This window comes from Rhinoraja longicauda, chromosome 31, assembly GCF_053455715.1.
Source record: "Rhinoraja longicauda isolate Sanriku21f chromosome 31, sRhiLon1.1, whole genome shotgun sequence".
NCBI lineage: Eukaryota > Metazoa > Chordata > Chondrichthyes > Rajiformes > Arhynchobatidae > Rhinoraja > Rhinoraja longicauda.
This window is the reverse complement of record NC_135983.1, coordinates 29315703-29342825: the sequence shown is the minus strand read 5'-3', so window position 1 is coordinate 29342825 and position 27123 is coordinate 29315703. Positions and strand designations below refer to the sequence as shown.

Sequence of the window (27123 nt, the reverse complement as noted above, 5' to 3'; positions counted from 1 at the left end):
CACCACACTGGTCACCACGCCGGTCACCACACTGGTCACCACACTGGTCACCACACTGGTCACCACACTGGTCACCACACCGGTCACCACACTGGTCACCACACTGGTCGCCACGCAGGTACCACGCCGGTAACCACGCCGGTCACCACACCGGTCACCACGCTGGTCACCACACTGGTCACCACGCTGGTCACCACGCTGGTCACCACGCTGGTCGCCACGCTGGTCACCATGCCGGTCACCACGCTGGTCACCACGCCGGTCACCACGCTGGTCACCATGCTGGTCACCACACCGGTCACCACGCCGGTCACCACGCTGGTCACCACGCCGGTCACCACGCTGGTCACCACGCTGGTCACCACGCTGGTCACCACGCCGGTCACCATGCCGGTAACCACGCCGGTCACCACACCGTTCACCATGCTGGTCACCATGTCGGTAACCACGCCGGTCACCACGCTGGTCACCACACTGGTCACCACGCTGGTCACCACACTGGTCACCACACTGGTCACCACGCCGGTCACCACACCGGTCACCACACCGGTCGCCACACTGGTCACCACGCTGGTCACCACACCGGTCACCACGCCAGTCACCACGCTGGTCACCACGCCGGTCACCACGCTGGTCACCACGCCGGTCACCACACTGGTCACCACACTGGTCAGTGAGTTGGTTGAACAGTAACTGACCGATCAGAGCTGCGACCACTTGCTGAGCAACTGCGAGGAGCTTGTCCGGGTTCCAGTGTGGGAACAGGGCAGCCACAGGGTGGGGGTGGGAGAACGTTGGCATAGAGTCCCTCTCCACCCCACCATGCCCGGCCTTGCCCCTGGCCAGCCACAGGTGGTGGGTGTCCACTTTGGGTGGGTAAGGCACCAAGGACTGGAAGTGAAAGCCCAACAGCTTCAGCATGGAGTACACTCCTGGGATGTTGATGATGTTTGCAGTCAGCTTCACTGTGCAGTGGTCTGTGGAGAGACAAACAGATGATCAGAACTGCAAGCTGCCAGTCACTTTAACCACAGCCACCAGTGCACATTGCAACTCCCTCACTGATCAAATCCTGTAGATCACAAATTGGGAAGCATGCAGGAACAGGGTACTGATTGTGGATGATCAGCCATGATCATATTGAATGGTGGTGCTGGCTTGATGGGCCTTACTCCTGCAGAGGTATTCCTGCACCTACTTTCTATGTTTCTATGTTTCTCTCTTTCTATTGCGTACACTGCCTCCCATCCTCCCTCTCCCAATCTCCCCCAATCTGAGACGTCAATCCTATCCATTCCCTCCACGGATGCTGCCTTACCGGCTGAAGTACACCAGGAGATGGGTTTTGCTGAGACTCGATGCTGAGAAACTAAACTAAACTTAACTCTGTTTATGGATGCCATCTCATATCAAAATGTATTGGCTCCTTTAGAAAAATAAATAAGTGCTGGAAGATCGTAAACTTTATATTGCCCCATCTAAAAGGTAACGCCATTGTTACTATTGAAATTGTGCTTCTGCAATTCAACGCAATTCGAAGCTGTGCGGTTGTAAATGATCTCCAGCAACTGCCATAGATTTGGAGATAGGAGGCGGACAGCGAGTTCCATCAGGGTGGGGGATGTGTGAATCCTACTCTGACATCAACGGCCAATCTGAGCTGCAATTGGAACTGTAAATAACTAGTATTGTTTTACCGTTAAAACAAGCCTCGTACATAAGATCATGAGATATAGGAGCAAGATTAGGCCATTCAGCCCATCGAGTCTGCTCCAACTTTCAATCATGGCAGATCTATTTTTCCCTCTCAACCCCATTCTCCTGCCTTCCCCCATCACCTTTGATGCCCGCAAGAACCTGTCAATGTCCACTTCAGATGTTCACCATGATGGTGCTGCGTTCAGGTGAGGATGGCTGTATCACTCAGCAATGTCATGCCTCTTTACATTGTCAGCAGGGTACCCTGACAGGCGATGAATATGGGCCTCAGCTTGTCTACTCCAGGCGTCAAGGCAAAGCCAGTGCTAGTTGTCACATCAAGGTGAGGGTAATCCCTTAACCTCAGGTGAAGATCTATCACCAAGGGAAATCTCCGGTGTCTTGTTATCTAATAAATTCACTCTACCATTGGCCATTCAACTACTGACTCATCGTAGATGTAGACCTGGGGTCTGAAGAAGGGTCCCGACCCGAAACATCACCTACTCTCTCTCTCCAGAGATGCTGCCTGACCCGCTGCGTTACTCCAGCACTCTGTGTCTATCTTCAGAAGGAAGCTCCAGTTGGAAACACCAGAAGATGACAGTAGATGACAATGCATGTTCCCCTTTGTCCAGCAGGGCGGTTTTAAAGTCATCATTCCAAATTCCTGTAAACTCCAGAGGGGGTCCTGGGATGGAGAAATCAAGGTGGGACAATGATCTTTGGTATTAGTTATGTTAATGGACTTTACCCACTCACAGGCTGTGGGCCTGGGCCCTTGTCTTGCAGAGATGGGCAGGGAGGGTTAGCCACAGTGGGACTGGGGGGATTGGAGGGCTGGATTTTAAGTTGGGGAGCAGGGGGGTACAGGGGCATTGGCTGGTGTTGCAGGGGACTGTCCTGGCATGGGGAATATTATCATTAACCTCATCCTTACCAATGTGTCTGTGGGAAATACATGACCCCCCCCCCCCCCCCCCTGTAGATGTGACCACTGGACACCTCTGGTACAGACAATGCTGGTATCATCAACATACTCTCGTGGCAATGATCTGCAATGGGGGCAACAGTACACCTCTGGCAGCTCACAATGAGCCATGTAAGGTAGTCAAGACTCTGTGGACTATCTGCAGAAATGCTCACCATGGCTCAGGGCTCAGCATGTCCCTCACCTTACTGCCACAGTGAAGCAGGGAGCAGAGGCCTGGTGTGATGAGGAGCACATCAAGGCATGCAGAGAGCTCCTCATCACCTGAAGTGGGACGTTGTGGTGAGAGGACGTGAAGGTGCCTCCTGTCACAGAGAGCCCTTCGTGTCAACACCCACCTGTATCGAAGAGCTCCTGCCTGCCTCTGTCTCTTCCCCTGTCACAGCGGGCCCTTCGTGTCCACACCCACCTGTATCGGAGAGCTCCTGCCTGCCTCTGCCTCTGCCTCTGCCCCTGGTCACAGCGGGCCCTTCGTGTAAACACCCACCTGTATCGGAGAGCTCCTGCCTGTCTCTGCCTCTGCCTCTGCCTCTGCCCCTGTCACAGTGGGCCCTTCGTGTCCACACCCACCTGTATCGAAGAGCTCCTGCCTGCCTCTGCCTCTGCCCCTGTCACAGCGGGCCCTTCGTGTAAACACCCACCTGTATCGGAGAGCTCCTGCCTGCCTCTGTCTCTGCCTCTGCCCCTGTCACAGCGGGCCCTTCGTGTAAACACCCACCTGCATTTGTGTCGGAGAGCCTGCGGCCTGCCTCGCTCATTAGCATGTGCAGTAGTTTCAACACAGCTGACATGGAGCCCTGGTTCACCAGCAGTTCTTCAATACTCCTCTGTATCTGTAAATGAAGGTCATCCCGATCTGGAACTGAAGCAATGGAGACCCTGTTAGTGCCGGCACTGGGTGTCGGGTCAGCAGAGGTGCCCGTATAGAGCATGTGCCAAACCCAGTCTGTGCTGCTTACAACTAGGACATGCCAAGCCTTGGCATTTAAGGTCAGGTGCCAGCCTATACCACGTGTAATCTGTCCAATGGGCAGCTCCTCTCTATGCTGTGTACAAGGAGGCCATGTGCCCAGTGACAGGCATGTCCTGCATGTACACAGCCCATGTGACAGTGACAGGCATGTACTGCATGTACACAGCCCATGTGACAGTGACAGGCATGTACTGCATGTACACAGCCCATGTGACAGTGACAGGCATGTACTGCATGTACACAGCCCATGTGACAGTAACAGGCATGTACTGCATGTACACAGCCCATGTGACAGTGACAGGCATGTACTGCATGTACACAGCCCATGTGACAGTGACAGGCATGTACACAGCCCATGTGACAGTGACAGGCATGTACTGCATGTACACAGCCCATGTGACAGTGACAGGCATGTACTGCATGTACACAGCCCATGTGACAGTGACAGGCAGTTGAGCATCACATCACTGCTGCACCTGCAGTTGCAGACTCTTTACATTGAGTAACCTCGTCTGTGCTGCTACGTGACCGGATGGTAAGTGGCTATCCATGGCAAGCTGCTGTGTACCTGCCTCCACACTCTGTCTTGCTGTGCATGCCCATTTATAAATGATCTGGTGTCACTTCTAGTCCAGTTGGCAGTGATATAAAATGGAAACGCTGGTTACTGCCGGGGCTGTGACTAGCAGTTTCCCGTTGCTCTTGGCTGAGGGCACTGGCCTTTGACCTTGCTTTGCTGTGGGTTACCTGGGGCGTAGGGTGCAGGGTTCAGCCAGTCCTTCTTGTCCTGTTCAGCCACCTCCTGCTCAGCGTTCTCCATGGCCTGGTGCAACATGTCATGCTTGATGTCCTGCAGACTGACAAATGCGTCCAGTCCAAGGAGCACAAAGCTACACCAGTACCGGCCGAACCTGCAGGCACACGAACACTAGCACTACACAGCCCAGAAACCCACGAACATGCAGCCAGAGCGGGCACGCGTGGCAGCACACGGGGGGAGCGGGCACACGTGGCAGCACGCGGGGGAGCGGGCAGGGTCAGCACGCGGGGGAGCGGGCAGGGTCAGCACAAGGGAGGAGCGGGTACATGTGGCAGCATGCGGGGGGAGCGGGCACACGTGGCAGCATGCGGGGGGAGCGGGCACACGTGGCAGCACGCGGGGGAGCGGGCACACGTGGCAGCACGCGGGGGAGCGGGCAGGGTCAGCACGCGGGCGTATGGATAGAAGCTCGAATACAAGTGCAAATCATAGTCTGGTTTGAATATTTTGCAAATTAAAAGCAGCGATCAATCAGTAATGGTGAACCTGTGGAATTGTCCTGAAAGCTACAGTTTTACTGACATACTTCAGGGAACTGGGAGATCATTGCTGCTCATTGAGGAACTCCAGTGGGGGAATATCTCTGGTGCCAGGACAGCAGCCAGTGTTGGAGCTCTGGGCCAGTGATGTGGATCAGTGCAGGGCTCTCCGGGTGCAGGGCTCGCCGGGTGCAGGGCTCGCTGGGTGCAGGGCTCTCTGGGTGCAGGGCTCGCCGGGTGCAGGGCTCGCCGGGTGCAGGGCTCGCTGGGTGCAGGGCTCGCTGGGTGCAGGGCCCGCTGGGTGCAGGGCTCGCTGGGTGCAGGGCTCTCTGGGTGCAGGGCTCGATGGGTGCAGGGCTCGCCGGGTGCAGGGCTCGCTGGGTGCAGGGCTCTCTGGGTGCAGGGCTCGCCGGGTGCAGGGCTCGCTGGGTGCAGGGCTCGCCGGGTGCAGGGCTCTCTGGGTGCAGGGCTGATGGGTGCAGGGCTCGCTGGGTGCAGGGCTCGCTGGGTGCAGGGCTCGCCGGGTGCAGGGCTCGCCGGGTGCAGGGCCCGCCGGGTGCAGGGTTCGCTGGGTGCAGGGCTCGCCGGGTGCAGGGCTCGCCGGGTGCAGGGCTCGCTGGGTGCAGGGCTCGCTGGGTGCAGGGCTCGCTGGGTGCAGGGCTCGCTGGGTGCAGGGCTCTCTGGGTGCAGGGCTCGATGGGTGCAGGGCTCGCTGGGTGCAGGGCTCTCTGGGTGCAGGGCTCTCTGGGTGCAGGGCTCGATGGGTGCAGGGCTCTCTGGGTGCAGGGCTCGCTGGGTGCAGGGCTCTCTGGGTGCAGGGCTCGCTGGGTGCAGGGCTCGCTGGGTGCAAGGCTCGCTGGGTGCAGGGCTCGCCGTGTGCAGGGCTCTCTGGGTGCAGGGCTCGCTGGGTGCAGGGCTCGCTGGGTGCAGGGTTCTCTGGGTGCAGGGCTCTCTGGGTGCAGGGCTCGCTGGGTGCAGGGCTCGCTGGGTGCAGGGCTCGCCGGGTGCAGGGCTCGCCGTGTGCAGGGCTCTCTGGGTGCAGGGCTCGCTGGGTGCAGGGCTCGCTGGGTGCAGGGCTCTCTGGGTGCAGGGCTCGCTGGGTGCAGGGTTCTCTGGGTGCAGGGCTCACTGGGTGCAGGGCTCGCCGTGTGCAGGGCTCTCTGGGTGCAGGGCTCGCCGTGTGCAGGGCTGCTTTGTACCTGGCGTCGTTCTGCAGCTGGTGCTTTGCGTACTCCACAGCGTAACTGACCAGTGAGCCGTACCACAGGGCAATGTAGAAGCTGTGATAGAAGGTGAGGGAAGCCTGCAGTGGAACAGACTTAATCTGCATCAGCACCGACGACGCTCCTGGGGGAAGAGGAGGCAGGAGTTCACGGTTCCTGATACACCAGCTGACCGCTTTAGTACAGCGTGGACACTAAGTCCACGTCACACCAGGCCTCCCTGCTTGTCGGTTCCATCTTCTACACAGACTACAAACTGCCCATCTTGTGCTGTATTCCACATGTTTATGTTCCAGTGGGAATATTCAGGATAAACACTCCCTCATCCCACAAAACACATCCCCTCTCAGGCTGTGAGTATTCAGGCTGGACAGGCTGCCACAGTCCCTGGCTCAGAAGAGCCCATGGCTGCATGACATCTCGCTGGAAATGTGAGTGAGTGAATGAGAGCACTGTCCTGTCTTCCCCTGGGTACAGAGGCATGTCTACCCAGGGTAAACTTTACCCATGCAGGTCAGTGCACACTCCCCTACCACACACTCCCACACACTCCACTGGTAGGGTGTGTGTGGGAGTGTGTGGGAGTGTGTGTGGGGGAGTGTGTGTGGGGGAGTGTGTGTGGGGGAGTGTGTGTGGGGGAGATGATTTACGAGGATGTTGCCAGGACTAGAGGGTCTGAGCTACAGGGAGAGGTTGAGTAAGCTTGGACTCCTCTATTCCTTGGAGCGCAGGAGGATGAGGGGTGATCGTATAGAGGTGTATAAGATCATGAGAGGAATAGATCGGGTAGATGCAGAGTTTCTTGCCCAGAGTAGGTGGATTGGGGACCAGAGGACACAGGTTTAAGGCGAAGGGGAAAATATTTAATAGGAATTTGAGGGGTAACTTTTTCACACAAAGGGCTGTGGGTGTATGGAACGAGCTGCCAGAGGAGGTAGTTGAGGCTGGGACTCTCCCATTGTTTAAGAAACAGTTGGACAGGTACATGGATAGGACAGGTTTATAGACAATAGACAATAGACAATAGGTGCAGGAGTAGGCCATTCAGCCCTTCGAGCCAGCACCGCCATTCAATGCGATCATGGCTGATCACTCTCAATCAGTACACCGTTCCTGCCTTCTCCCCATACCCCCTCACTCCGCTATCCTTAAGAGCTCTATCCAGCTCTCTCTTGAAAGCATCCAACGAACTGGCCTCCACTGCCTTCTGAGGCAGAGAATTCCACACCTTCACCACCCTCTGACTGAAAAAGTTCTTCCTCATCTGGAGGGATATGGACCAAACGCAGGTAGGTGGGACTAGTGTAGATGAGACATGTTGCCCGGTGTGAGCAAGTTGGGCCAAAGAGCCTGTTTCCACAGTGTATCACTCTATGGATGGAGAGCCTGTTTCCACACTGTATCATTCTGTGACTCTAAGAAGGGCCTGTTTCCATACTGTATCACTCTATGAAGGGCCTGTTTCCACACTGTATCACTCTATGAAGGGCCTGTTTCCACACTGTATCACTCTGTGACTCTATGAAGGGCCTGTTTCCACACTGTATCACCCTGTGACTATGAAGAGCCTGTTTCCACACTGTATCACCCTGTGACTGTATATGTCCTCTTTTAAAAACTGTGCTTTCCCGGTCACAATGGTGCTGTTGATATGGGATGCATCTCTTCCCTGCTGAGCTGCTGAGTGGTGCTGTGTTTCTGCATCTCTTCCCTGCTGAGCTGCTGAGTGGTGCTGTGTTTCTGCTGTTGCTGGAGTCTGGTGCAGGGATAATGCAGGCACAGTGCCCAGCTCATGTCCACTCACACAACTCTTACTTGATTTACGTCAGTTATGAATTTAATCGTTTTTATGTGGCCTTCTCTGGGAACAAAGACAATGCACTGGCTTGACATGAAGTTATATCCACTGACTGTCTTCCTGTGTTGGGCCTCCTGTCTTTCATGACTGAATCAGTCATTGCCTGTGATTGAATAACTTCCGTACATGTATCTACATACAATGCAGTAGGCACAGACACTTGCAGCCAGTCCACAGCTCCTGGAAACAGTCAGGCATGCAGTAAACAGCAACTCCCCGACCTCTCAAATGACAGCTGAACATGTGGAGAGATTCAGCAGGTCAGGCAACATCTGTGAAGAATGGTCACAGAGTCCTACAGCATGCAGACAGGCCCTTCAGCTCAACTTGCCCACACAGACCAACATGTCCCAGCTACACTAGTCCCACCTGCCTGCACTTGGCCCATATCCCTCGAAACCTGTCCCATCCATGTACCTGTCCAAATGTTTCTTAAACATTGTGATTGTCCCAGCCTCAACTATCTCCTCTGGCAGCTCGTTCCATACACCCACCACCCTTTCTGTGAAAAAGTTACCCCTCAGGTTCCTATTAAATCTTTCCCCCATCACCTTAAACCATGTCCTCTGGTTCTTGATTCCCCGCTCTGGGCAAGAGACTGTGTTGTACCCAATCGATTCCTCTCATGATTAGAGACTGTGTTGTACCCAATCCATTCCTCTCATGATTTTGGACACTAAGGTACAGAGTTCATGACGAACTTTCATCACAACTGGAGAAGTGGGGAAACGAGGATGTTGCAAGTGGGAGAGGTGGAGTGGACAGAGGGAATGTCAGGTCAGGGGAGAGGCTGAGATTGTCCACCTGAACTCATTCACATTTCCAGACGAGGGTGCATTCTGCAGCCCCAGTGCCAACATGATACTTTGTGCAGGAAAGAAAACTGCAGATGCTGGTTTAAACCGAAGGTAGACACACAATGCTGGAGTAACTCAGCGAGTCAGGAGGCATCTGTGGAGAGAAGGAATGGGTGATGTTTCGGGCCGAGACCCTTTGTCAGCCGGTCTCCTCTGCCCTCTTACCTCTCCCTCTATCTAAACCCGCTCCAGACAGACAGTTCAGCTGTGATAACAACCATTCATCACCCTCTTGTTTTACCACCGACTGCATCGGGACCATCTGGACAGACTTGGTCCCCACCCTAGTACAGAGTTTACACGCTCTCTCCTCCCCTCCCCCTCTGTGCAGCGTGACACACACTTGTTTCCCACAGCACAGAGACGGGGCCATCAGCACACCATCACGTCTCTAACTATATTCATCTCATTCATCAGCACCTGGTTTGTGATCTTCTACACTGTCGTTGTCCAGATACTGCTCACATGCAGTAGGCATCTCTACTTCTCCACCTTACCAGACAGTGTGACCACCCTCTGGGTGAAATAGAATCCTCTTCACATCACCTCACATCCCTCTTGCCCCTGGCCGATGCCCTCTGGCTCTCCACCCGCCATGGGGAACGGTTCCCTACCAGCTATTCTGTTATGCCCCACATAATGGTCCACCTCTCTCAGCCTCTTCCACTCCAAGGAAATCAAGCCCAGCTAATCCAGCCTCTCCTCATAATTAAACGACCCATATGACAACACTCATCTAAATCTGACCTGCTGACATCATAAGATAGGAGCAGAATTAGGCCATTCGGCCCATCAAGTCTATTCAATCATTCAATCATGGCCGATCTATCTCTCCCTCCTAACCCCATTGTCCTGCCTTCTCCCCATTACCTCTGACACCCATATTAATCAAGAAAGTGTTCCATCATTTGTTTTTTTAAATTCAGGTTTACAGAACCTGCCGTTTTGTTTTGAGTTTTTGCTCCTTTAGCATGATATCCCAGCAGCCAGTCGGGTTCATTTACCAGCAGGGTTTATTTCCAGTGGGTACCAGCTGGTCTGGTGTTCAATATCAGTCAGCAGGGAACATTGTGACTGTTCTCAACCAAGGTTCCAAAACCCCGTTATTAGCCTGAAAGAACTTGTTGCCCAGGTATTGCATTCCAAAGTACTGGCTCTCCTGATACGGTACCCCACAAAGTACTATCACCTGCTGTGGGGTACCCCAGTAGAGCACGAGTCCCTATCGCCATGCCACTGTGGCACTAGTACCCCAGACAGGTACTGGCTCTCCTGGTTTGTACCTCAATGAAGCAATCATTCTAGTTATGAACCAGCTGTCCTGGTATTGTTACTCAGTGCTAGCCCGTCTTGTTACTAGCTCAGTAACTTGTCCCCTCCCTGTGTGCTGTCTTCAGTGGTGTACTAGACCCCCCAGTCAGGTGCACTCTCCCCAGCTACAGGTTCTCACGAGCTGTTCTTGGCATTACCGCTCGGTACTAGATCCATTACTCAGTGAAGTCTGAGCATTCACTATCACGATACGTTTAGCTGCCCAGCAGGTGGGACTAGTGTAGATGGGGCTTGTTGGTCGGTGTGGGCAGGTGGGACTAGTGTAGATGGGGCATGTTGGTCGGTGTGGGCAGGTGGGACTAGTGTAGATGGGGCATGTTGGTCGGTATGGGCAGGTGGGACTAGTGTAGATGGGGCATGTTGGTCGGTGTGGGCAGGTGGGACTAGTGTAGATGGGGCATGTTGGTCGGTGTGGGCAGGTGGGACTAGTGTAGATGGGGCATGTTGGTCGGTGGGGGCAGGTGGGACTAGTGTAGATGGGGCATGTTGGTCGGTGTGGGCAGGTGGGACTAGTGTAGATGGGGCATGTTGGTCGGTGTGGGCAGGTGGGACTAGTGTAGATGGGGCATGTTGGCCGATGTGGGCATGTTAGGTAAAGGGCCTCTTTCCACTCTGTATCACTCTATGACTAGTGTAGATGGGGCATGTTGGCCGGTGTGGGCACATTGGGCTGAAGGGTCTGTGTGCACACTGTATCACGCTGTGACTAGTGTAGATGGGGCATGATGGGCGGTGTGGGCATGTTGGGTGGTGTGGGCACGTTGGTCGGTGTGGGCATGTTGGCCGGTGTGGGCATGTTGGTCGGTGTGGGCACGTTGGGCGGTGGGGGCATGTTGGTTGGTGTGGGCACGTTGGGCGGCGTGGGCACGTTGGGCGGTGTGGGCAGGTTGGGCGGTGTGGGCACGTTGGGCGGTGTGGGCATGTTGGTCGGTGTGGGCACGTTGGGCGGTGGGGGCATGTTGGCCGGTGTGGGCAGGTTGGGCGGTGTGGGCACGTTGGGCGGTGGGGGCATGTTGGTCGGTGTGGGCAGGTTGGGCGGTGTGGGCACGTTGGGCGGTGTGGGCATGTTGGTCGGTGTGGGCACGTTGGGCTGAAGGGCCTGTTTCCACACTGTATCACTATGACTATTTGTGTTCTTGAGGATACTGTCAGGACTACATTGTTCTGCTCTGCATATAAATAGGTGAGGCGAATGCAAGATCTTTAAGGGTTAATGGTGATATTGAGCTGTACGTTGGGCCAAAGCTGTTTCATAATCGGTCATTTGCACAGTGTCAGCACACTCAGGTGCAGGGCTTGCCTCCATTGGTTGCTGAGAGCCACCTTGACCCAGCTCGGTGCTACCATTTGTTCACAAGCTTGTTATCCAGTGTGGAGGGGTGCAGCTTATCTGGAACATAGCACAAGTCGGCACAGAATCACAGTCACAGGGTGACGGCCATGTTCCAGACACAGCTGAAGCCTGGGGCACTGAGAGTGTTGATTCCACAGAGCCAGATGCGACCATGTACCAGAGGTCTGTGTTGGCAGATGTGATGCAGCAGGAGTCCTCCCCTTGTAAGAGTGAAGCCCTGACTGACGGCAGCCACTTGGTATCGCAGGCAAGCACTGACATGCTTGGTGACTTCAATACTGACGGCACATTGCTGGAAGAGGCTGTGAATGGCAGAGACGGCAGCAAGCGGAAGGACAGGGAGGTCCTGAGGCAAGTGGATGGCCCGAGAAGGGAAGGGCGAACAGGAGCCGTTACTCAGTGCCTTGGTCATGAGGAGGGGGATAGTGTGAAGGCTGATATGGCAGGGGTGCACAGGCATGTAGAAGGTCACAACAATGTGACTACGCTTCACCCATCTGCCCCAAGACAGATGCATACAAGAGACACGCTGCTACCCCCCCAGGTGCACACTGCCTCCAACAGGGAAGGCCAGGGGACTAGAGCATTGGAGGAATGGACTCATCCAGAGATGACTGTGATGCCAGCCCTGCATTCACACCAACCCAACGCTCCAGTGAGCCAGGACATGAAGGTGGGGACCGTGGAACCCAGTCACCACTCCGGGATGATGAGCAGGTGTGACATTCAAGGCAAGGGGAGCCATGTTCCAGAGCACGAGGTAGCCGGAGTTATCAGTGCGGCCGAGAGTTACGCACACTGTGCCACTGAATGTGATGTCCATGCACCACCACTGGTAACAGAAGCTGCAGAACATGGAGCTGTCCTCTCTCACAGAGATATCCTCACAGAGTCACGGGAGGACCAGGCTGGGGAGGAGGATGCACCGATTAGAACATTGTTAACGGGAATCCAGGCAGAGTGTTGCTATCCTCTCCGGGATAATGCCCTGGCAGGGGTAGTGGGCCGGCACTGGATGAATGAAGCTGGTTCAGGAGAGTGCATGGCAGAGCCTGACCATCCCTGCCTGCTGTCTAACGCAGGCACAGACTGGCACAACGTCACTGTGGTTGGGTGCCAGGTGTCCGGGGCTTGTGCTGGTGGAGGTCAGCCTGTGGCCTGTGGCTGTCCAGAGAGCGGTGAGCTGAAGGAAGATGGCTTGAGCTGCCAGACATCTGACACCAGGCCACTGACTGAGGCTGAGCTGACCCCAGGGGGTGTGGAGCAGGAGTGCCCCGTGTGTACTGAGCTGTTTGATTTGGACACTCACAGACAGGCCCTGCTGAACTGCAACCACAGCTTCTGTGCCAGCTGTGTGCGGAGCATCATGGAGAGGGCAACAGCGAGGAGCAGTGGGCACATGCGCTGCCCCGTGTGCCGCCAGACCACCCCCATGCCACACTGGGAGATCCGCCAGCTGCAGGAGGAGATGAGCTTCCTGAACGGGGCAGTGTGTGTCAGGGATGCCAGGCTGGGCGAGGTGCCCACACGCCCAGTGCCCGCTGCCAGGCTGTGCGACTGGTTGGAGCAGGGCTTCCAGCAGCGGATGATGACTACACACCGCTGCGGCTACCTGCCCTGCTTGCGTTACCCGTCCTGGCTTGTCAACGCCCTGGCACGGTGTGATCGGCGATGCTCCTGCTGCTACCTGTGTGCCATCCTCCTCCTGTACAGCCTGCAACTGCTCTGCCTCTCGCTCATCTTCACCCCCGTGGTCATACTCATCCTCCTCTTCACCTTGTTGGGCAAGGAGTGAGGCACGTCTCAGCTGCAGCCTCTGCGCTCCACAATGCTGCACCACAGATGTGTATGGGTGGCAGGACAGGGCAGGCTGGGCTGACAGATGGATTATAGATTGGGTGTAACAAGGAGCAATTGGCTCGGGGCTGGAATAGAGAGATGTACTAGTAAGAGAAATGGGTGATTGGTGCCGTTTATGTCACTGGCTGGATGGTGTAGGGATGGATTGGGGTAGGAGATGGAGTGGGTAGGGGTTGTTTTATGGATTGTTTCCAGGATTAGGAGTGCAGGGAATGAATGATGGAGTGGGTAAAGGTCAAAGCAGGTGTTTGGATGGAGTGGGCAGGAGGTGGAGGGGCCAAGGGGTGAGAGCAGAGTGTTGTGAGGCAAAGGGGATAGAAGTGTAAGGGGTGGAGTGGGTAGCAGGGGGCTATGGGGTGTAGTAGTGGCAGAGGGTTAGGTTAGGGTGGGTCAGACCGGAGGCTGGCTATGTGATGGAATTGGTGAAAGGGTGAAGTTGGTCAGTGTGGCGAGTGGAAAGTGCTGAGTAGGAATCAGAGGGAATTGGGATATGGATTGGGATGGAGTTGTGTGTTTTGTTTGGGAGTTGGGAGCTGAGTTAAGGGACGGAGTGGATAGGATTGGTTTCACGGATTTAACCTGTTCACCTTGTCTACCCCTCCCCTCAGGTCAGTGCACCCTTTATTCTCCCAAACTCCACAGAGTATATACCTTACCTGTTCACCTTGTCTACCCCTCCCCTCAGGTCAGTGCACCCTTTATTCTCCCAAACTCCACAGAGTATATACCTTACCTGTTCACCTTCACAACCCCTCCCCTCAGGTCAGTGCACCCTTTATTCTCCCAAACTCCACAGAGTATATACCTTACCTGTTCACCTTGTCTTCCTACATCAAGCACGTCATCCAGGAATCAATCTGGTGAAGCTTCTGTGCGATGCATCCACACTCCCACTCTGTGTGATCTCACCCCCACCCAGTAGAGTTGTGGCACAACTTCCCATTCGCCTTACAGTGAAGGCCAATATTCCACTCACCTCCTGAACTATGCACTGTATTTGTACGCTGACTGGCTGAATTTTAAATACCAGGGATCACAGTTATACCACAGCGTCACTCTCTAAATAATGATTTGCCTCTTCATCTTTCCGTGTTATATTCCACATGGCAATGTCTTGCCCACTCACATAACATATCTATATCATTGTGCACACTCTGTGTTTCCTCTTCACGACTTGGTGATCAATTATCTGTGATCAGCTAATTCACCTATGAAGGTATCACAAAATGCTGGGGGGCTTTGTCCCGCCCCCCTGACATCAGTCTGAAGAAGGGTCTCGACCCGAAACGTCACCCATTCCTTCTCTCCTGAGATGCTGCCTGACCTGCTGAATTACTCCAGCATTTTGTGATCCCTTCGATCTGCAGTTATTTCCCCACACCTACAGTACACGTGGTCTCACAATTACAGGATGAGCCAGGTAATTAGAGTTCAAAAGCTATTGGAACAAATTCTGTGGGACAAGATGAATCTCCACTAGGAAAGGCAGGACTGAGCTGATGGATGCAGTGTTGCAGACTCTGTGTCTCCAGTGGGCTGGCTCATGCACAGCTGAGCGATCGCCAACGCACCAGGCGGCCGGCTGGCCGGCCCTCCTCAGTGCTCGCCTCCTCTGTGGGGTGTGAGCGCATGCAGCGAAACGGGGGGTGGAATCAGAGGCAGGTGGGAGGTCAGGAGCTGGGGTGTGTCAGTGGAACCACCAGATGACCCACACTGACCTTTGCAGCCCGACGCACACTCAGTCACCACACAATGCCATTAAGTGGTATATTTGTACAATATTACTTAATAGTGATTTTAATTATTCTTTATGACTTTAAGACCTTCTTAATGAAAGATAATTGGATTCTGGCTGCACAGTGGCGTGGCAGTACAGCTGCGGTCTCGTAGCTCAATGCTGGCCTCCTGATTTCCCCCGGGTGCTTCAGATTTCTCCCAGGTCACGGACGGACACGTTCATTGGCCACTGGTGTAAACTGCCCCTAGTGTAGATGGGCAGTCGACATGATGGAAACATGCAGAGAATAGGTTGCAGGGAAAACTGGTGGGTTAATGGGATTATTCTGTGCCCACCACTGATACAGTGGGACTAATTGCGTTATTTTTGTAAGGAAATTTGATTTAATATGTATTAATTTATCTTAAAACTGCTAGTTTAAAAAATGATTTGAGCTTTAAGTGGTAAGTTGGATCAGTGTAGATGAGTGATGGTTAGCCTGCACCAAGGCCTGTTCCTGTGCTGAATGATTTTATGACTCTATTCCTCTTGGACATTTTGAATACCAGAGCCTTTAAATAAGCAGTCAGTGGGCATTGACAGCAGTGCTTAGGCCTAGTCACCACTTGCAGCCTGCTCCATTTTGCCAAAGTAGTCAAGGCCAGCCTGCCTTGTGTCCAGGCTGCCCGTGTGTGGATGGCTCGGGGCAGGCAGCACCCAGTATTACAGTCACAACCATTCACCAAGGGTGCAGATGGCCAACAAAGAGCATAGCTGGAAGGTGAGGAGGGAATGTTTAATGGAGATGTGGGGGGCAAGTGTTTTTGCACAGAGTGGTGGGGTCTGGAACGCATTGCCAGGGGTGGTGGTGAAGGCAGATATGGTAGTGGTGTTTGACAGGCACATGGAAGTGTAGGGAATAGAAGGATATGGGTCATGTACAGGCAAGATCAGTCTAACTTGGCATCATGTTCAGCACAAACATTGTGGGCCACAGGGCCTGTTCCTGTGTTGTGTTGCACTGCACTGCCCAATGTTTCCTGATGTGACTTATTTTCTTGAAATACTCATTGCATGACACTGCAAAACTGACTGTAATAATCAGACACACCTTGGAATAGTCTGTCTGCATCAAATTGAACTCCATAACTACTGCTGTCTTTACTCTGAAATAGTCAATGTGCACAGCAATGATCTAACTGGTACACAAAGCATACTCTACACACTGAAATACTGAATGATCCCTGAATTTCTGAATGACTTCTGAAATATCAGCTTGCTTTAAAAACTTAGTCCCTGAAATATTCAAGGATTCCTTAAAGACTAGGCGAGGGTGTGGTGGTATCAGTGTGGGAAGAGCTGATCCCACCTAGTTGTGTGTGTGTGTTGTGACACATGTAAGTGTGGCACTGACTGGCAGAATGGGAAGGATGAACCTGCTCGGTCTAAGTAACTCAGCGGGTCAGGCAGCATCTCTGGAGAGAAGGAATGGGTGATGTTTCACAGAGAGCTGGAGTAACTCAGCGGGTCAGGCAGCATCTCTGGAGAGAAGGAATGGGTGATGTTTCAGGTCGAAACTGAAGAAGGGTCTCGCCCCGAAACGTCACCCATTCCTTCCCTCCGGAGTTGCTGCCTGTCTCGCTGAGTTACTCCAACATTTTGTGTCTATCTTTGGTTTAAACCAGCACCTGCAGTTCCTTCCTGCACATATACTCTGTAATATTTCTCCGGCACCCATGGAACCCATGTATAATCTGCAATAATCTCCCTGTATTCAAGTTACACCCTGTGATGTTAACCTGCACAGTGTTATACAGTCTCTGCAGCTCAGGGACTCACACTGCTCCTGGCCTTCCCCCGTCTCAAATATTCACATCAAATGCAGAAACTCCCCGAGAAACACAAAGAACATGGAAAACCCATTATGTCTTAAAAAGAAAAGCAAAATAAATTTGATATGATGGAAATCTGAAATAAACACAGAAAATGGTGAAAATTCTCAGGAGGACAGGCAGCTAATTATGAGATAAAAGGAATCATGTTACATTTTTTAAAGGTAAGTTTGTTTGAACTCTTGTTAAAGATTCGAGAGGTGCAAAGGTAGAAACAAAATGCTGTAGTAACTCAGCGGGTCAAGCAGCATCTCGGAGAGAAGGAATGGGTGACGTTTCGGGTCGAGACCCTTCTTCAGACGGGTGCTGCTTGACCCGTTGAGTTACTCCAGCATTTTGTGTCTACCTTCGATTTAAACCAGCATCTGCAGGTTTTTTTTCATTCTATACGTGCGACTTGACTTCCTGAATATTTATAGCATTTTCTGTTTTTATTTCATTTATTTCAATACTCAGGTTGAGCCATGAAATACTGAAACTGCAATAAATACTCTGGTAACTGAGTTAAAAAATCCCAACCTGGAGCATAGAACCACTCCAGAAATACTCCACTACATCCAGAATGCCCAAGCAACATGAAATACTTAAACTACTTAAATAATACTTTGAAATACCTGACTACATATTGCAAAGCAACCATCATTACCCTCAGATTGTATTCTGAAATACTGAACTTTAATTCCACAATAATTGAACGTCCCTCTAAAATATCCAATGAATCTGAAAACTTCTAACTCTACCCAGAAGTATCCAAACCCATATCTTGAATGGTAGAAGCCATGCCTTGTAATAGACAAACAAAATTATAACACATTTCATTTATATCCTGAAATTCTCCAGCAACAAATATTTCTGCCTGAACAAGGGTCCCGACCCGAAATGTTACCTATCCATGTTTTCCAGAGATGCTGTCTGACCCTCTGAGTTACTCCAGCACTCTGTGAAACGTCACCTATCCATGTTCTCCAGAGATGCTGCCTGACCCGCTGAGTTACTCCAGCACTCTGTGAAACGTCACCTATCCATGTTCTCCAGAGATACTGACTGACCCACTGAGTTACTACAGCACTCTGTGAAAAGTCACCTATCCATGTTCTCTAGAGATGCTGCCTGACCTGCTGAGTTACTCCAGCGCTTTGTGCCTTTTTTTGTAAACCAACTTCTGCTGTTCCTTGTATCCACTAAAATATTTAAGCAGCATCCTGAGTTTTGTAAAGTCTCTGAAATAATTCAAATGAAATTACTCAAATGATTTGGCATGTGGCAAATACTGCATTTAACCTCTACAGTTGTGAAGTGAGTGCACACTGACTGGTTGCAATGTGGCCTGGTTTAGTAACTCAAATGCCCAGGAATGAAGGAGGCAACAGAGAGCGATAGACACAGCCTGGTCCATCATGGGCACTTCATCGATGGAATCTATGTGGAGCCTCACAAAGGCAGGCAATGTCGTCACAGACCCACACCGCCCTGGCCAAACTCTCCATTCACTCTGACCATCAGCAGCATGGCAACCAGGTTCAAGAGCAACTTCTTCCCAGCAACCATCAGGCTGTGAACACTGGGCAACCTCTACACACTGTCTTTGGTGGCACTAAGGATTGCAGTTCTTGCACTAGTATAACAATATTAATTGATAATTTAAAAAAATATTGTTGTATATATGTGTGAAATTGAGGAAGGACATTCTTGCTATTGAGGGAGTGCAGCGTAGGTTCACGAGGTTTAATTCCCGGGATGGCGGGACTGTCATATGATGAAAGAATGGAGTGACTGGGCTTGTATTCACTGGAATTTAGAAGGATGAAAGGGGATCTTATAGAAACATATAAAATTATTAAGGGATTGGACACGCTAGATGCAGGAAACATGTTCCCGATGTTGGGGGAGTCCAGAACCAGGGGCCACAGTTTAAGAATAAGAACTGAAATGAGGAAAAACATTTTTATACAGAGTTGTGAATTTGTGGAATTCTCTGCCTCAGAAGGCAGTGTAGGCCGATTCACTGGATACATTCAAAAGAGAGTTAGATAGAGCTCTTAGGGCTAGCGGAATCAAGGAATATAAGGAGAAGGCAGGAACGGGGTACTGACTGTGAATATCAGCCATGATCACGTTGAATGGCGAATGGCCTCCTCCTGCATCTATTGTCTATGTATCTATGTGTATTGCACTTACAGTTCTGTTGTGCTGTAAGTAGAATCCCATTGCTCACGTGTTGGTGCACATGATAATTAAACACTCCTGAACCATTCTGCGGTCTCTTACATTCCAAAATGCACTCTGAACGGATCATAATGAACTCTGAAATATTAAAACATTTATTTCACAAAACACATCCTGCTCCGTCTGCTGCCCGACTTACAACCTGCAATAGTTCACTTTCACCCTGCAACACTCTGTCTACACCAGCAAACAAAATGGATTATGAACCTACATCCTGAATTATGAAACCACATCTAATAGTGAACCCCAACCCTGGAATACCTACAGAGTGTTGAAGTTGTCAATAATAAAGTGATGCTGCACTCAGACATACACCAGCTATGACTACTCCAGCTGCACCATGAAGTACTCCAACTAGTCTGCATGATTTAAGCCGAGCTACGTACCATCCCCACACATTGAAACTGCAGGCGTCAGATCTTGCTCCACATCCTGAGCTGCTGGCTTTGTATCTGCCGTACATCCTGAAACACTCTCACACACTTTGCAAGGCCTGCCTCGTATGCTCATTGGTAACCACACTACTTGTACCTGTAATTCTCAACCTGCACCCTAGAACATTCATTACTCCACTTAATTACTCAAATGATTTGGCACGTCACAAATACTCCATTGAGCTTCTACAGTAGTAACATTGAGAGCACACTGACTGGTTGCATCCTGGCCTGGTTTAGTAACGAATTCAATGCTCATATTGCAGTCTTAATAGTCATTCTACAACATGAACATTTAAATTACTTCCTACGATGCTTAACTACAAGCTGAAAATAATCAGATAACATCCTGAGATATTGTAACAATGATCTGAAACATTAAAACTCAGCTTTGCCTTGCCTCTCCGCTCCTGAATGATACACTGCATGGAGCTGGGTGTGTGTGATGGGTGTGATGGCACTGTGAACTACATGTAGTCTGTGTCTGAGGTGTACACATAGGGGCTGCAGGATATGGGTAATGGTCAAGCAGCTGTGTGATGTTCATCTCCTGAATCTCCCAGTGCTGAAGCAGAAGGCCATGAAATGCAGCATCTCCTCTGGTGCATTCAGCCACAGTGAAACATATATTTATACAGTTGCCGATGGTTATTTGACACGCAGTGAAGGCAGAGCGGTGAGTGAAAACCCCCTCAGATACTCCACCATGTTACTGTGTTAGTGTCTGCACCAGTCAATGTGCCGCGGGATTAATCCATTGCTGGAGGGTGTGCCAGCACGTGTTTACTTAACCCCATCATCACTGCAGCAGCACCGTACAAGTGTAAGGTCTGATATAGAGTTTATTCACAGAATACAATTAATAAAGAAACATTCTTTATGTTGCGAGCACTGTTATGGTGACTCCAGCACCGTTACTATTGGAGGCGTTCCATACACAATACTTAATGATGAAGACAAGGGCTTGTCCATCATGGTGTGGCACAGGTGTGGCACAGGTGTGCCAGTGGCTGTGCGGAGTCAGGTCCACGGGGCTGGGGTGGGGGGAGAGGTTAAAATAATCACAATACTGTGGTGAAAGCTGCTTTCATTATCTGCTTACTCTGACGGACGGTGATGGGGAAACAAGTCATTGTGAACCCTCTTGTACTGGGCATCACCAGAGCTGCAGGGAGCTGGGTGTGCTCTGTCTCAGAGTGCTACTCTGGGCTGTAACTGCAAGCAAGCTAACAACCTGCTTGTGACGTCAGCAAAGCTAGCCACAAGTCTGTGGCTGAGACCAGGACGCTCGCAGTTAGAAGTAACTCAACCCCTTTGCTCTCCATCTAAAGACCAGGATCTAAAATTTAGGTTAAAAAATATGTCCTTGCAGATTTGGCATCCTGGTGAAGGGTTGCCCAGGCAGGCCTGAGCCTGGGCTGGAGTAACCCGAACACTGAAGCATGGACCGAGAACATATTAAATACTGCACAGTAGCGGCCCTCAGGATAGCTCGCTGCATCGGCGATGGGTTTTGGCATTGTATAATAGTGTGGACAGAGCAGTCCCAAATCCAGAGTCAGGTTTGTGCAGGTAGGTAGGTTACCAGTGCGCCACTCAAGGGCAGCATCGAACTTGCCAGTCTCAATTGGATACCTTTGATTTCACAGAAAACAGAAACTCCCAGATGGGATAATTGAGTTACAGGTAATTTACCGTAAAGAGTGCTGCAAAAACACAGCAAATTGTTCGGTCTTGGCATAATGCTTCTCCTGGTTGTTGTTGTTGTTGTTGTTGTTGTTGTTGTGGCCTCCCCTGTCTCTCGGCTCCTACATGATGGTGCAGGAGGCGAGAGGGTTGCGTAGGTGGCAGCTGCAGACAGCGCCACAGTACTGCTGGAAGGTCTGGTAGCAGCTACGGTCAGCCTCACCGCCCCACTGGCCGGGGTTGGCGGTCAGGGCCTCGGTGGGCAGACGGGCTAGGATGCTGGTGTTGACGGCCAGAGCAGCCAGGCCATAGTCGGTGAAGAGGACGGTCTCGCGGCGGCAGGTAGGGCAGGAGATGAACTTGTACTTGGGGCAGGACTCGTAGAGGATCTGTAGACATTCCTCGCACACGGAGTGCAGGCAGGAGAGGATACGTGGCCTCTTGTTGGTGGCGTTGTAGATGTGCCCACAGGTGGGGCATTCCAGAGGCTCGGACACAGCAGACTGGTGCAGCACGTACTGATTGACAATGACCTCGTCGGCCGGGGCCTGCCGGTGGTAGCACATGTCGGCGCTGGCCTTGCGGTGACTGTGGCTACACTTGTCGGTACGGGGCGGAGTCCTGGCTAGGCGGTTGGGGCTGCGGGCTTTGTCTAGGCCCGGCATGTCGGTGCACGCCTGGTTGGTGATGATCTCTGATTGTAGAGGCCAGGCACACTTGCCCACGGGCGGTGGATCCCGCGTGCACCCTGGCGGACCGTAGCGTGACTGGGACCCCGAACACTCCACAAACTTGTCCGCCGGCACGATCTTCACCGCCTCCATCTTGATGCCGGCCTGCTGCTGTTTCAGACACGCCATGGGCCCGCGGGGGGCCGCGCGGCAGTACGGGGGGCCGGGTTCACACGCTGCGGCTGTACTCACACCCTCTCTCCATGCCCGCACCGTGCCGCCTTGCCTCTGTGAACCAGCACCACACACCTCCCATTCAGACGGGCAAGGCTGCAGCACAGTCAGCAGCAGGCTGCCCCAACCACCAGCATCCCTGCTCACACTCTGTGGTTGTGGAGACACGGGCTCTCCCTGTCAGCCTGACAATCTGACTACTCTTCCTCTCCAGCTCCTAATGGCAGCAAACGCTGCAGCATGAGGCACGTAGAACAAACATGCTCCAGACGCTGCTGGATGAGAGAGTGCTGCTGGAGGCAGGCAGCGAGCAGGGATGCTTCAATCACATTACCTGCACTTGCTGCTTCACAATGTACACAGCCTCCTCTCCTCTCCTCTCCTCTCCTCTCCCCAGCAGTGTGTGCCTTGGTGTTGATGGTAACGGCAGTGCCTGCCCTGCAGTGTATTTCCTCGCTGTCTCTCCCTCTGCCTCTTGCAGCCTCCTGTTTACCTCGGATGGCAGTGTTATCCGCAGCAGCACCGCAGCGTTGCAGCAAGCTCACATTTCTCTCCTTCAGCACTGTGTGATGGCTCCAGCCCCCAGTCCTCCAGCACAGGCGGGCTCTGCAACTGAAGATAACCTCTGTGGCTTGCCTTCTTCATTCATCTGTCTAACCTTCAAACAGCTCGTGCCGTGGTGCAATCAATGCTGAGGAAGCAGAGGATGCTTCCTGAGTCACAGTGGCTCGGTGCTGTTACTACAAGACACAGCAGCACCAGCAGCAGCAGCTCGTCTCCCCAGCACTTCACACCCTCCCCATCAGCGAGGTCACCTCTACACAGTTCACACTAAACCCTCCTCTCCTCCCTCGCGCTGCTCAGCGCTTTCTCACGCCACACACGCTTTCGCTTCTCATGAAATGAAACTATATTTGTTCCAAGGCGCCTTAAGACTGCCTGAAATGTTTTACTCAAAATTTCCTAACACATCGATGTTTACTGAGAATTTGTGAACATTAGAATTTTAAATTCAAAATGGGCTTGAACGAGTCCCATGAGTGCTGCAAGGAGCAGTGAAAGCAAATGTTAATTCACTGGGAGGTGACAGATGAAGGGACAGTTTTCACAGAGCAGGAGAGAAAACAAGGAAAATGACCAACCTGTGCCAGTGATACACAGTATGTTTCATAACTGATAATGGCATCCACCCCTTCCCTCCTTCAGCAGAGACCGCTCCCTCCGTAACTCCCCAGTCAACTCGTCTCTCCCATCCAAACCACCCCCTCCCCAGGTACCTTCCCCTGCAACCACAGGAGATGCAACACCTGTCCCTATACCTCCTCCCTCGAATCTGTCCAGGGATCCCGACAGTCCTTTCAGGTTAGGCAGAGGTTCACTTGCGCCTCCTCCAACCTCATCTACTGTATCCGCTGTTCAAGATGTGGACTCTTCTAAACCGGCGAGACCACACGTAGACTGGATGATTTGCTCAGTCCACCTGGATCTACCTAATCTCCCTGTTGCCAGACACTTTAACTGCCCCTCCCATTCCCACACAGAACCTTTCTGTCCTGGGCCACCTCCATTGTCAGAGTGAGGCTAAATGTAAATTGGAGAAACAGCACCTCATATTTCGTTTAGGCAGCTTACACCCCAGTTGTATGAATATTGATTTCTCTAACTTCAAGTAACCCCTGCACTCTCTCTCTCTCCATCCCTCCCTCACCCAAGTCACACCAGCTTCTCGTTCTCACCTAGCAAACAGCTAACAATGGCCTATTCCTTTATGCATATCTTTCATCCATTTGTTTTATATCTCTCTACAGCACTGTCTATATCCCTTTCCCCTGACTAGTCTGAAGAAGGGTCTCGACCCAAAACGTCACCCATTCCTTCTCTCCAGACATCCTGCCTGTCCCACTGAGTTACTCCAGCATTTTGAGTGTATCTTTGGCAAATGGCAATGTTCAAAGTGGTATGGGAGAGAGGGAAATACAGTCGGCCAACCATTACCGGCCACATTTCCCAATGCTCGCTGGATTACGAGTGTGGTGGTGGGACATTTGTTGGAGGAGCAGGAGTTGGAGAGAGGCTCTGGAAGGTGACTCCGGACTGTCAAAGCCACCACAGCCAAACATAAAAACAGCTTCATTCCACAAGCAGTAGGTCTACTCATTAACCAAAAGTCTGTAGCCTCCTTTTGCTCTGGTATTTTATTCCATTCACATGTTTAAACTATAATGTTTTATTCTTAATGTTTTATGTTTTATTCTTAATTGTTTACTGTATATCGTGTTGTTACTTGCGAGCAAAGCACCAAGGCACATTCCTTGTACGTATACATACTTGGCTAATAAAATGTATTCAATTCAATTCAGTTCTATGTTTACGGGGAGTTTGGTGTGTGGGGGCTGTGGGTGTGGCATCAACATTCACTGTCTGAGCACCCAGCAGATGATTCTCTCTCTGCCATCTCTGGGTGAACTTTACACCAGCATCAGAGCTGCTCATTAGGACCAGAGAACACAGAGCCTCATCAGTTGTACAGTTCCATGTCACGTACGTAGACACAGACAATGATGCTAATAATGTGATTGGTAAGAAATTTAATTTTCTCCCAATCATCAGAACATCTGATGACTGGCCAAGTAGAAAAAATGAAACTGCAGATGCTGGTTTACAAAAAAAAAAGACACAAAGTGCAGGAGTAACTCAGCAGGTCAGGCAGTATCATCTTCAGAGAACATGGACCCAAAACATCACCTATCCATGTTCTCCAAAGATGTTGTCTGAACCTACCAACGTCAGTTTCTTTACTTAGTAGTTAAAGTCACTACTTTATTTCACGTCAGTAGCTAACTACATTCCCGGCAGACCACAGACACACTGAGTCATGGAATCTACCACTGATCGTGTCGATTCACCGAGGCAGTGCTCAGTGTGATATGGTTTTTACATTAAACAGTTAAAGCATCAGTGAGGAATGACTGGTTAATGTTATTGTACTTAAGTTAATAAAACTTTTCAAACTGTATCTGCCAACTTACAGCCTTTGTTCTGTCCTTATTGACCATGTCAAAGTGGAGCTGCAATTGTCACCTGTGTGTGTGTTTGCATTATACCTCAAAAGATCCAAATTTATGTAAACTGCAATCTTTAAATTGAAACTTATTCGGCATTGTGAGTTTTGTTGTTGTGAGGTGTGTTGTGTTGGTTGCACGTATGTGTTAGTGTTAGGGTTGCCAACTGTCCCGTATTAGCTGGGACATCCGGCTAAATTTTGGGCTAAATTAGTTTGTTCCGTACGGGACCGCCCTTGTCCCGTATTAGTAGGGTTGCCAACTTCCTCACTCCCAAAGAAGGGACAAAGGGTGATGTCACCGCCCCGCGCCCCACGTGACCTCACCCAGCCAGTGGCCACGTGCTCCCGCTCCACCAATGGCGGCCACCCGGGCTGGGAGCACGTGGCCGCTGGCTGGGTGAGGTCACGTGGGGCGCGGGGCGGTGACGTCACCCTTTGTCCCGTATTTGGGAGTGAGGAAGTTGGCAACCCTAGTTAGTGTGTATTATGAATGAGTAAGAGTGTTGCTGAATACAGATATCTTGAAAGGTCAGGATAGTTTATCAGAACTTTATCAGGATTCTTCACTCTGCATTATTCCATGCACCTTGGAGTGTCACTTCTGTAGACGGAAATTCCAGCCTTCTCTTGTTGTTTTCTCATAATAATTCTTACGGGTTTATTGCCGGCTCTCTGCCCACCACCTCTGTCATTCATGGTCTGTCTGTCAACCTCGGGACTCTCCCTCCTCTGGCCAACGTGGCTGCCTGTGTGATGCTGTTGTCTGTCCACACGGAGAGTGTACAATGTGGGGCTGGAGCCTCACTCTGATCACTGCCAAGCTGCTTCACCTTCGTTCATCACCAGGTGTACCCATGTACAGTGAGAAGTCTTTGTTGCGTGCTAACCAGTCAGCGGAAAAGTACTTACATTGTTGCGTGTGCACGCACACACAACACATACACACACACATCAACACACACACACACACCAACACACGCACACACACACCATCACATACACACACACCAACACACGCACACACACCATCACACGCATACACACACCAATACATGCACACACACACACACCAACACACGCGCACACACACTAACACACATACACACCAGCACACACACCAGCACACGCACACACACACACCAACACACGCACACACACACTAACACATGCACACACACACCAACACACACACACACACCAACACACGCACACACACGCACACACACACCAACACATGCACACACACACACACACACCAACACACACACACACGCACACACACACCAACACACACACACACGCACACACACACCAACACACACACACACCAACACACGCACACACATACGCACACACCAACACACGCACACACACATGCACACACACCAACACACACACCATCACACGCACACACACACCAACACACACACACCATCACACGCACACACACACCAACACACACACACCATCACACGCACACGCACACACACACCAACACACACACACCATCACACGCACACGCACACACACCAACACATGCACACACACACCAACACATACACACGCACACCAACACACACCCACACACCAACACACGCACACACCCACACCAACACACCCACACACGCACACACACACACAAACACACACCAACACACACACACACACCAACACACACACCAACAAACGCGCACACACTCACCAACACATGCACACCCACACCAACACACCAACACACGCACACACACACCAAC

General features: G+C 51.7%; 2 protein-coding genes across 4 annotated transcripts in view; both read right to left on the bottom strand.

Moving 5' to 3' along the window:
- Positions 1-27123, bottom strand: part of LOC144608419 (uncharacterized) — a 108107-nt gene that overhangs the window by 13545 nt on the left and 67439 nt on the right. For all 3 annotated transcript variants that reach the window (XM_078426163.1, XM_078426166.1, XM_078426164.1), the window contains 4 exons: positions 6161-6308; positions 4410-4573; positions 3408-3551; positions 699-977 (listed from right to left, as the gene is read on the bottom strand). In XM_078426163.1, the coding sequence (XP_078282289.1) occupies positions 699-977; positions 3408-3551; positions 4410-4573; positions 6161-6308 (735 nt within the window). The remainder of the gene's footprint in view (positions 1-698; positions 978-3407; positions 3552-4409; positions 4574-6160; positions 6309-27123) is intronic.
- Positions 20550-23074, bottom strand: rnf208 (ring finger protein 208). The gene has a single exon (XM_078426167.1). The coding sequence runs from the start codon at positions 22258-22260 to the stop codon at positions 21523-21525; it is 738 nt and encodes a 245-aa protein (XP_078282293.1). The 5' UTR covers positions 22261-23074; the 3' UTR covers positions 20550-21522.